The sequence below is a fragment of the Pinus tabuliformis genome, chromosome 8 (genome assembly GCF_031772625.1).
Source record: "Pinus tabuliformis cultivar Carrire ecotype Pingquan chromosome 8, CPIR1, whole genome shotgun sequence".
Taxonomy (NCBI): domain Eukaryota; kingdom Viridiplantae; phylum Streptophyta; class Pinopsida; order Pinales; family Pinaceae; genus Pinus; species Pinus tabuliformis.
Window position 1 is genome coordinate 1,315,285,055 of NC_142294.1, and position 12,519 is coordinate 1,315,297,573.

General features: G+C 36.4%; 1 protein-coding gene across 1 annotated transcript; it reads left to right on the plus strand.

Annotated features, from left to right (window-relative positions):
* Positions 1–536: 536 nt before the first annotated feature.
* LOC149240316 (transcription termination factor MTERF8, chloroplastic-like) lies at positions 537–1,193 on the plus strand. The gene has a single exon (XM_089370133.1). The coding sequence runs from the start codon at positions 537–539 to the stop codon at positions 1,191–1,193; it is 657 nt and encodes a 218-aa protein (XP_089226259.1).
* Positions 1,194–12,519: the final 11,326 nt, after the last annotated feature.

Genomic DNA, 12,519 nt, shown 5'->3' on the forward strand with positions numbered 1-12,519 from the left:
ATAATAATAAATAATCTCGTTATTATATTATTAGTTAATTGCAAAATGATTAATTACTCGAGATTTCCCTCCATTTCATACATATAGCTTATATATCTATTTGTATGGAATATAATAAACAAATACATTTATCTTTTCAGCGATTTTTTATGGAATCATTTTGGAGGAATCCCTAATTTCAGAGCTTCACCAATGGCCATGTTCGCTCATTAATTGGATTCATCTTTGGGATCTCAACGTCACCCCTTGGCAGCGGCTATTGCAGCACTATCTTCACCTTTCCCCCTATTATTTTGTTAAAATTATCACGGCTTTCTATGACTACTACTGATAAAGACAACTCCACAAGCTACCTAGAAGTAGAGAACACATGCCCCGTTTTAGAATTCTTACTCAACGAATGTGAGTTCTATCAGTCTGAGCTCTCAGTTATCCTTAAAGCAAGGCCATGCATGGTTGCGACGAGATCAACTCATACAACGCAACAAGTGGTACAAATACTGAGAGATTCAAGATTCACAAAATGCCAGGTAAGGATGACTATTACCAGATGCCCAACTATTCTTTTTCTCAATGTTGATCGACAGTTGAAACCCAAGATTGAGTTCATGAAAACATCGGGGCTTCCTACACAAGACTTGGGAAATGTCATATCTAATGGATTGAGATTGCTTGGTGGAAATCTCGAGAAAACTTTGCATCCCAACATCCAGTATTTTCAAAACCTGTTCAAATTAGAGACTAATGTCGCAATTGTTTTTAAATCGGAACCTGGTATTCTACTTAAACGTAACGAGCCTGAATTTTGGAAAAAGAGATTGAAGCATTTTACAAGTTTTGGGATCCGCGGAGATGACATCAAGGAGTTTTTTAGGAGGCACCCACTTATATTAAAAGCTTCCATGGATAAGGTGCAAAAGGACATGGACTTGTTTATGCACATTGCAGGGCTTCCTGCAAAGTTTCTTTTTTCATATCCTATGTTTGTGTCTTTTTATAGCTTGAAGTGTAGGATGAAGCCCCGCCATAAGGTGTTGAGTGTTTTCAGTGAAATGAAACCTTCCAAGTGCCCTCCTGGTATCCTTCCCCCGCTTTGTTTAAGTGAGCAGAAGTTCCTCAAAAAATATGTCCAGTGCAGTCCTCATGCCAAAAAGTTACTTGAAATGTACAGTGGCAAGCTTGCCCTCCTCTAAAAGATCTATTTTGGTCAGGATTAGAGGGTTAGATTATGTTGGTTGGTGTTATTGATTGAAAGAAGTTTGAGAACATTAACCAAGTGATCATCAGTCTGTTATGATCCAGTGCCATGATCCCTCTAACCCACATGAGTAATGAGTGGGAACTAGTATATAGAGAAGATAATCATGACACAATGAGTGGGAACTAGCATATATAGAAGATAATCACGACACATTCAGTTCTAGTCTGGGATCCTTTTTTGGCCAGTTTTTTGTCGCACCACAATCACAATCAACATGCACTATTGAAGGATACTCAGTTGTGATTGATTGTAATTGAAGGATACTAAGTTGTAATACAATCACAAAGAATGCATCAGGTAACACACTTTTGAAAGATGAAAAAACTCTCATCACCAGATAATTTGTTTTTTGCTAGTAGTTTTGCAACGATCATGTATTGCTTTCTCCCTTTGAATTGTGATGGGTGTTAGGATATTCCGACACATAGGAAACAATTAAGTATAACTTGGTCTTGTATAGAGTTAGGTAAAGTGTGTTTCTTTACTATGTATTTTTGTAACTTACAACCTGACGGTCACGATATGTTCCTAGACATGAAGTAATCCGATGGTTTATTCTCTCCTCGGTATTACTGACACTTAATCCGTGGCTTAACACCAGATTGGTCCATGATCTCTATTTAAAGAGCATGGATGGTCATTTGTAGGGTGACCGTTCATGAGAGAAGCCTATGTAAATTTTCTTTCTTTTATTAATAAATTGCCTAAAGTGGCCGTGTTGGCTCAGGCCATGGACTGTTTCCCTCTTTGAGCGTTTTAACCACGTGAAGAATACTGGTGTATTGATCTGTGATTTGTTTGTGAGCAGTGTCCTTTGGTATTCTGATTGAGGAACTTACCCTGTGAATTTCTACATGGTATCAAAGCTATTTGAGGGTCGCATCTATTGGAAATCCAAATCGGAAGTCGGTGCAACTGCATTCGATTGTCGTTTCCTATATCTACTGTTTCTGACTGCTTTCGGGCCGAGAGGACTGCTCTATTATGCTAGGATCATTTGTTACAATGAGGAACCTCTTTTGTTTCACACGAAAAGGTTTCCGGTAGCCCTATCTACGTCATTTTTAAGATCTGGAGGTATAAAGTGTTTATTTGCAGTTTTAGTTATTTTCTCTCTATTTATTTCGATTTATTTATCTCTCTGGTTTTTATTACCGGATCTATACCTTTCATTTCTGCGTATGCTCTTTGCCCCTAGACTCTGTGAAATCTGGGAAAATTAGAAACAGAAAGGAAGGATTTTTCTCATGCATATGCTCTTTTCCGCCATGCCTTAGAGTGATCTCGGAAAATCAGAAACATTGACGAAAATATTTAGTTTCCGGCAAAAGCTAACTTCAAGCCATAAGGTTTGGTTTTTTTTGTATGTCAATATTGGGTTGTGTGGTTTTTTGTTTTGTAGGAAAAAAGAGTTTTTTCAAGTAAGCACGCACACTAAAGCTTCAGTGACTAAAAAAAAAAAAAACCCTTCCTCTTTTATAAAAATTACTAACCTTTTAAACTAGTCCACTTGGTCCAAAGTTACTTTATGAGAATAGAGGTCTTGAGTTCAAGTATTTCTTTTTGTTGAGTTACTCTTTCAAAAAACACATATAGCTTATGTTTTAAAGTTACTTTATATAAAAGTGTTCTCACCCATTATAAAAAGTGAATCACTTATAATTCCAAAGTCTCTTTATCTTTTATTTAAGTTACAATTTAGTGGGTAGCTCCTAAAGTACCATTGTAAAAGTGACTTTCACTTATTTATAAAAGTGGGTCACATAATTTTTTTGTAAAAGTGAGCTGATTAGATTAAGTTTGGAAAGGGAGAGGATTTTTTTTATAAATATAACATTATCATTCATTTTCGCACATTCACGCACTTCGTCGACATTTTCAAATACTTTTCTTCAAAAATCCATAACTTCTTCATCTGGAAGCTGTTTTTTTTTTAATCGGCCTAATTTTTCGAGATCTTTCCATTGGAACACTTAGTTTTAGCATCTACAACTTTAGTTTCTATTAAAATGGAAAGTCCATGCCATGTTATTCTTGATAGCACCAACTACTTCCAATGGTGGTCCTACATTGTGGATTTATCTAGAAGTAAAGGTATTTACAGAATAGCCTCATGCCAAGAAACTAAACCTAAAGATGAAGATAAGGCAGCCAAATGAGAAAATAGGCAAGATCAAGCACGTGGGTTGATAGGGATGTCTATTTCCCTAGATCTTAGATTCCATACTGCAGAACTTGATACCCCTAATGAAGGAATGAAATAATTCACTAAAGTTTTTGGAATTAAAAATGAAATCAGATCCCATCAACTCGAAAATGAGTTGCTTATGGTGGATCCTAATAATTTTTCTTCCATTGAAGATTTTTTGTCCAAGTTCAAGACCCTTAGAATTCTCTTGGAAGGTGTTAAGGTTAAGAAAGAAGATGGTAGCCTTATCTATTCCATTCTTACTAAGTTGGGACTAGCCTACTTTGTGTTTGTTTCTACCTTCCATTCTACTAGAGAAGCCTTTATTTCTCAAGGACAAGATTGCAAGTCCCCCTATTTTGTTGCCTTTTGTGATTCTTTAATAAGAGAACAAGAAAAACTCTTACATCTTGGTCTTCTTAATCTTGGAAACTCTTCTAAGAAAGCCTTAGTTGCCCAACAACAACCAAATTCAAAGAATCCTAAGAAGTAGTATCCTAAAAAGAATGGTCCTAAACATACAAGGGTCCTAAGCAATTTCAGTCTCAAAATGAAAAATCAATTCAACAAAATGAAAAGGAAAATAAAAACAAAGGGAAGAAGACTAATAGACACTGAAACTTTTGTAATCGAGATGGCCATTTAGAACCCAAATGCTTTAAGAATATGGAAGCCTTGGAAGTAGCAATGAAGAAGCATAACATCCATTTGGATCATTCTTCAACTTCAACTTCATCTTTAGGAATAACACTTTTTGCATGTGGTTGTCAAGCATCCCGGTCTGGTTATGCACTTAATGTATCTTCTTCTTCTCATTCTCAGGAGTGGCTCATTGATTCTGGAGCTTCTTATCACATGGCCAAAAACAAAGCCATGTTTTCTTCTTTAATTGATTGTAACACCAAAAATATATATGTTGGTGATGATAGATCTCTTAGTGTTGTAGGGACTAGAACTATTCATCTAGACAATGGTCAATTTAATGATGTATTATGTGTTCCAACCTTATCCTGCAACCTTCTATCTGTATATCAGATAACTCATTCAGGTGAAGGTAAAATCGTTGAATTTTCACCTCACGATGTTGGAATTAAGGACCTAAGAGATCCTAGATAGATTTTAGCTACTGGCATTGCTGATGATTCTACAAGGTTGTATAATTTTAACAACTTTGGGTCACCAACACGTCCCTCGGTATTTGTTGCTCATAATGATGAAGTAAGCAAACTTTGGCATGAGCGATTTGGTCACTTAAACTATTGCTCCCTTCAAAATCTATGTAAAGAAAATATGGTGACAGGTCTTCCTATGGTATCTTGCAGAGATGGTGTTTGTTCCAGATGTGTACTCGGAAAACATCATCGGGATAGTTTTAAAAAACGTGCCTCTTGGCATGCCTCAACCCCTTTACAACTTATGTATAGTGATTTATGTGGTCCACTTCTAGTTGTTTCATTCTCTGGCTACAAGTATTTCTTAACTTCCATTGATGATTTATCCAGATGCACTTGGGTATACTTCTTAAAACTCAAGAGTGAAGTATTTAACATGTTCTTGTCCTTTAAGGCCTTTGTTGAGAAACAATCTGGACATCAAATTCTTAAGCTAAGATCTGATAATGGTGGAGAATACGTTAACAACAAATTCATCAACCTTTTCACTGAGCATGGAATTCAAATGCAACACATTGTTCCAAATACTCCACAACAAAATGGTGTAGCTAAAAGGAAGAATTGCACCTTAAAGGAAATGGCTAATTGTATGCTTCAATCTAAAGAACTTGGTCCTAATTTTTGGGCAGAAGCAATTAACTATGCAAATTACATAGTAAATTGCGCTCCTACTAAGGTTTTAAAGAATATCACTCGAGAACAAGCATGGAGCTCAATTAGACCAGATGTAAGTCACTTTTGTGTTTTTGTAAGTGAAGCATGGGCCCATATTCTAGATGAGAAACATAAAGCTTTAGAACCTAAGAGTGAAAAATGTATTTTTGTTGGATATTCTGAATATGTCAAAGGATATAGACTTATTCCACTTAAGTCCAAAAATATTATCATTAGAAGAGATGTAAAGTTTGTTGAAAATATATCGGCTTACGAGCCTAGTTCGGTGGATGTGCCACCTCTCTCTATCCCTTCTACTTATGAGAACATTTCTTCTTCAGATGATGACAACGAGGATGACAATCCTCCCCCACCTTCTTAGGATCCTCCTTCAACTCCTCAGCTTCCAAAATAGGTCCATGCTACTCGAGATGAAGAAGGTGCTCTTGCAGGTGATCCTACAGATCAACGATGTACACGTTCTCAGTTCGATAAAGCCTCTTATTTACTGGATCAAGCTTCAATGAATCATGATCCTGCCATCTTTGCAGAAACTTCAGGCCATCCATATTGGGACACAACTATGAATGAAGAATATCGTTCATTATTGGAAAATGATACATGGGATCTTGTCCCTCTTCCAAAGGGAAGAAAACTTGTTAGATGTAAATGGGTTTACAGAACCAAGTTTGGACCAGATGGAAAAGTTGATAAACATAAAGCTCGTCTTGTTGCTAAGTGATTTTCACAAGTTGAAGGCATTGACTATACTAAAACCTTATCCCCTATTGCCAAAATGAACTCTATTCGCCTTGTTCTTTCCCTTGCTGCCTCTTTGAAATGGGAAGTCCATTAGATGGATGTTAAATCTACCTTCTTGCATGGGGACTTGCATGAAGAAATCTTTATGGAACAACCTCTTGGCTTTAGACAAATAGACTCTAACCTTGTATGTCGACATAAGAAATCCATTTATGGTCTCAAGCAAGCCCCTCGGGCTTGGTATGCCAAAATGGATAGCTTTCTTTTAGATACTGGCTTTTCTAGGTGTCATTCTGACAATATTGTCTACACCAAGAAAGTGGGTAAGTCTCTTATCATTCTTGTTCTTTATGTTGATGATATTATCCATACTGGTAGTGGTACCAACCTTATAAACCACGTGAAGTCTAGTCTTAAAAAGTAGTTTGAAATGACAGACTTAGGACACTTGCATTATTTTATTAGTCTTCAAGTCTTGCAATCCAAGGAAGGTATTTCCCTTCCCAGTCCAAGTATGCCTGTGATCTTCTACTCCACTTTCACATGGAAGATGTTAAGCCATCCCCTTCTCCCTTTCAATCTGGAGCCAACTTTCAGTCATTTTTACTTCCCCTAACGTTGTTGCTACCTTAAACTGCCAACTTGTAGGAAACATTTTGTATTTGACCCATACTTGTCCTGACCTTTCCTTTGATGTTAGCCTTATTTCTTGATTTATGCAAAACCCACATGAAAGTCATTGGAAAGAAGCTAAAAGAATACTTCGTTATGTTTGGGGTACAATTGAGTTTGGTATTCATTATATGTAGAAGCATCTCCTCTATTGGTTGGTTTCACTGATTCCGATTGGGCCAGTGACCCTGATGATCAGAAGTCTACTGCAGGTTATGTCTACACTCTTGGTTCTGGACCTATTACATGGGCTTGCAAGAAACAAAGTGCCATTTCTATTTCTGCAGCAGAAGCAGAGTATCATGGCACCATAGAAGCTAGTAAGGAAGCCTTGTGGCTTCGTTAGATCCTACCAGAGTTTGGCTTTCAGCAGTAACATCCGACTACACTTTGGTGTGATAATCAAAGTGCCATTCAACTATGCAAAGATCCAGTCCAACATCAACACAAAAAACACATGCACTTCATCAGAAAGCTCATTCATGACCATGTTCTTGAAGTGCAATATTGTTCAACCGATGATAAAGTTGCAGACATCTTTACAAAGGCTCTCACAAAGGTGAAGTTTACTAAACTTCGATTTATGGTTGGAGTTCAAGAAGTTGTCACCAAGGGGGGATAGGCTCTAATGCATTCTTCCTTTTCCTATTGTGTCATATTTGTACATCCTTCAATCCTATCCCAAGTTGTTCTTAAGGGGGGATGTTAGGATATTCTGACACATAGGAAATAGTTAAGTATAACTTGGTCTAGTGTAGAGTTAGGTAAAGTGTGTTTCTTTACTATGTACTTTTGTAACTTACAATTCGACGGTCACGATGTGTTCCTAGACATGAAGTGAACTGACGGTTCATTCTCTCCTCGGTATTACCGACACTTGATCCGTGGCTTAACACCCAATCGGTCCATGATCTCTATTTAAAGAGCATGGAGGGTCATTTGCAGGGTGACCGTTCATGAGAGACGCTTATGTAAATTTTCTTTCTTTTATTAATAAATTGCCTGAAGTGGTCGCGTTGGCTCAAGCCATGGACTATTTCCCTCTTTGAGGGTTTTAACCATGTCAAGAATACTGGTGTATTGATCTGTGATCTGTTTGTGAGCGATGTCCTTTGGTGTTTTGACTGAGGAACTTACCCTGTAAATTCCTACAATGGGATATATGTGAAATTCTGACTATTTGAATCATGGTTAACTTGTAAAAGGAAATATTCAAATCCCAAATGTAGGTACCTTAAAATTTTATGTGTTTCTACAGTAGCATAATCTCATTATTTCCAGATCTTCTATATCTATGAGACTTAGTTGGAATTAACACATTTCAAATCCAAGCTAAAAATTGGACACTAGTATGCACACTTTCTCTCTGTGCTTTGTTAATGGTCTCTGTTTCTTTTCTTGGGAAAAAAGTGTGTGGTAATGAATTTTACTACTGCTATTGGTATAAAACACCATTCCTAATGGTAATGGATTGCGATCCATTTCACTCATGCCTCTTGTAAAGTAGAACCCTAGCCACTACTCTAAATCACAACTTCTGATGCATGATTGACTAGGAAAAAAATAATTGGCACATTCCGTCATCCCAATGTGTTTGGTTGCTCACTTATCCTTGGTCCTACATTCATAGGAAGTTTGTCAGCATTTTGTTACACGATTCCTTCCAAATAGCCACTTGTTTTGGATGGAACCTTATCTCTAGGGAAATAAGCAGACCAGGTGACTCCCTAGATAGAGGAGGGATGGGAGCTATTTATATGTTTGGTCTTATAAGGTTTAAACTATTTGTAAATTCTTTCTTGTTGTTTTCTTTATATAATTTTCATTTTTCAGTGAAACATCTACAGTAAGGTGTGCACATCTAAGAGGATCTGTTGCATAATTTCTTTTCCCCCTGGGATGTTGGCAAGAAGCATGCTAGAAGCCAAATGGATCAGAATCAACAACCTCAGATTTGAAAAACTTGGTAAGGAGTTAGCAACCATTCTTATAATAGTTCAAATTTGCTACCTTTTTCCCCTCATCACTTGGTTGATCTTTAGGACCGTTTTTCTGAAATGGTATGAAAGTTACTGATGAGATTCAACATTTTAAGAAATTTAAAATTTCACCTGTCCAACACTAATCATGCCATCTTTGTTGCCAATGTTTTTTTTAAGATATTTTCAATTGGTCAAGCTGAGAAAGATAGCATAGCAAAAGTCGGATTTTCATTATAAAAAAGATCAGGCTTTAGCGTAGGGATATCCTGGGTGAATGCTTGTATGGGGTCTGCTTGGGCCTGAGCCTGTGAGGATAGGTTCTTAGGAAAGTGTTACTATCTTATCTACAGTTAAAGAGTTTATTTTATCAATAATGTTTTTTTGAAGATTTTTGTAATCTTGTTCACTTCCACGCTTCCCAGGTTCTATAATTTCTTTTGCAATGCTTGTTATGATAATTTTAAGTTAATGTAAAACCAGACCAATGCTCTAAATTTGTGTTTTACATAGTAAAAACTATTGTTGTTGTACCAATAAATAGATGGCCAAGTAAAACTGATTCCTCCAAGGCCAAAAGTACCTCGACCAATTACCAGGCAGAAAAAATATGTGTTTCCTATTGCTCCAACTGATGTTCCGACAAGTAGTCATGATTTATCTACTATCCAAGAAGTCAGTCAGCCCGAGCCTGTATTGTCATCTACTGAATTGTATATACCAGAGTCTAAACCTTTTTTACCCACTGTAAATAAAATGCATCGTATAGGATATTTTCCTCCTGTTGAAGAATGGCAATATGCCAATCGTAGATATGTCAAAGGTGGCAAATGGCCTCCTCGTACAAAGTTCTGTACCACTTCTTCCTCTTCTCGGCAACCAACCACTCGTGCAGACTGTGCTCCATTGATTGAACATAATGCACAGAATACCAATGATCTTGATCAGACATATCAGATAGGCAATTATTTGACTACATGGTGTGCCCATGCAGAAGAAGTTTTAGATGATTTGGGAAGTCAAAGTGAATTAATTTTAGCAAATCTTAAACTTCTCCATGATGAACAAACAGCTGATCAACAACGCAGAGAAGAAAAAGAAAGACGAAGAAGAGAAAGAAAGAAGAAAGAGTCACAGCCTCCAAAGTTTTCTAAAACGATGGAGATTCCTCAAAAATGGGAAACGAGTGATTCCCAAGAAGAAGTAGCTGAGTCTAGCAGTAGCCAAATTGGCTTTAGAGTAGACAAGTCAAATCCAACCACAGCTCACAGAAATAAAAGCGAACTGGCTACTTTTGAAAATGCTGCTACTCTATTTCCATCATTCATAATGCCCTGCCTGCAGAAAGCTAATATGTATAAAGAACCAAAGTATCCAAGAGTAGAAGAAGATTTATTTGCTACTAATTCATTTGGATATGTTCTAGATTTAGATAAATCTAAAAATCCAGCTGAATCAATTAGAATATGGATTGGTGCTTTGTACCAAATGCAAGTAGTATCCAAGTTGGATAATTTCTCAATTTTCTTGCTAGCAGAAAAACGTATGGCAGGTATTGTGTGGGATTGGTGGATGGCTGGTTCTAATGAAGAAAGACAAAATGTTGCAGCATTGGGTCTAGCTACTTTAGAAGTTTTGTTGCTTACTCAATTTGTTCCAGAACCTACAGATGAAAGAAAGCAAATAATTACTGATCTAACTAGAATGGAGTTAAAAGATTTAAAGGATCTAGATCAGTTTGGCTCAGACTATATGGCTAAAGTTTTTAAAGCCAGTTTAAATAATGATCCTACTCAAAAAGTTGCTTTCTTATCAAAATTACCTGGAAATTTAGGAGATATGATTATGAAAGATATTGAAGTTCAAAATAAAAAGATTGAACAAATCTATTGGATAGATCTCCTATTCAGATGTCAAGAAAAGGTTAAGTATTTGTGCTGGCAAAAACAGGTTCATAATGTTTCTCCAAATCTGAATGTTTGTCGTTCTGTATTACCCTGGACTCCTTTCAGAAAAAGAAGAACTAAAAAGTATGGTAAATACAGACCAAAGAGAGTTGCTAATCCTAGAATACCATTCAAAAAATTTAGATATGTTAAAAAGAGGAAACAACCAAAACAAGATAATGCTTGCTTCATATGTAAGCAAGAAGGACATTTTGCTCGCAAATGTCCCAAGAGTTCCTCTAATAAATTGAAAGCCTGTTTTGAGATTGATGAATTTGCAGATGATTGGTCAGTAGTTGATTCCAATGATGAAGTATCAGATGTATATATTCTGACTGATGCTTCATTATCTGACAAGGAATCTCTTAATGATGTCAGCCAAAAGATGAATATTTGTTATTCTAGTTTTGAAAGTGAACCAAGTGAATTTGAAGAAGTTGAAGAACATCATTATAGTGATGAAACAGATACAGAAGACTATACAGCAGAAGATTATACAGAAGAATACTCAGAGAATTCTTCTATAGAAACTGTTACTATTGCAGACTTAAAGAACTCCTTCCCCAGTTTAAATTCCTTGCCTTCACAACCACATGTGAGTTCTTTCTGTCCATATCCTAAAATAGTCGCGTCTTCATCATCATCATCACTCCCTGTAAATAATTCTGCTTTAGATGAAGAAAATGCTTTTCTTAAAAAGATGGTCAAGTCCAATAATCTTTTGTACATTCCAGTTGAAGTTCAAGTTCGTGGTGAATGGATTAATATTGATGCTTTCATTGATACTGGTGGATCCAATAATCTTGCCCGACCATCTCTTTACAAAGGATTATGGAAACCATTGCAGCATATCCTTGTGTCAGAAACCATTGGTGGATCTATAAACCTTACCCATTATGTAGATAATATTTCTTTGAAACTTGGGGGGTTATTATCAAAATTTCTGCTATTCAGCATTATTATGCTTCTGCAAGTCTATTTTTAGGAATGCCATTTATTAATTCAGTACTGCCTGTAACAATAAGTGAAGACAAAATCATTTGCAATGTCAAAAAGAAAGCAGTAGCAGTTCCAAGATTGACAATGGCAAACTCAGAAGCTAGAAGGGAGCAAAGTCAGAAAAAGGTAGGTTCCAAGAAAATAAAAAACGAGTCTCATGATTGGAAAGAAGTACTAATGATGTATGAGGCCAAATCACAACCTACCCATAAGGCTAATAGAGATCCCAATTGGTCTTCTGAACAAATCAGTCTATATGAGGAATTGTTAAAGTGCTGTTCAAACAACCCTCAGGCATTCTGGACTACAGAAAGTCCACAACAAGAAATTAATACATTACATGATAATGGGGTAACCGGTAAATTAATACCATGCACCCCTGCTGAAGAAAAAGAAATGAGAAAGCAGATTCAAGAATTGCTAGATCTTCAGTTGATTGAAAGAAGTGAATCTCATTACTCCTGTTCTGCATTCCTTGTCAGAAATCATTCAGAAATTGTTCGTGGTAAGGATAGGATGGTTATTAACTACAAGCCATTAAATGCAATAACAAAAAGCTTTAATTATCCTATGCCTAGACAAGAAACCATTATGCAGAAAATTCAAGGAAGTAAGATCTTTAGCAAATTTGATATGAAATCAGGCTATTATCAGATTCAGATTGCAGAAGAAGATCGCCACAAGACTGCTTTCACATGTCCTGCAGGTTTCTTCCAATGGAAGGTTGTTCCTTTCGGATTGAAGAATGCTCTTGCCTTCTTTTAGAGAAGAATGAATCATATCTTCAGTAAATATGATTTCATTGCTGTATATATTGATGATATTCTTGTACATAGCTCAGATTTAGAATCTCATTTAAAACATTTGTAGATATTTCTTGAAGAGG

Bases quoted from the DNA above. Each gene is read 5' to 3' on its own strand.
- LOC149240316 (XM_089370133.1), top strand. From the start codon at position 537: ATGACTATTACCAGATGCCCAACTATTCTTTTTCTCAATGTTGATCGA.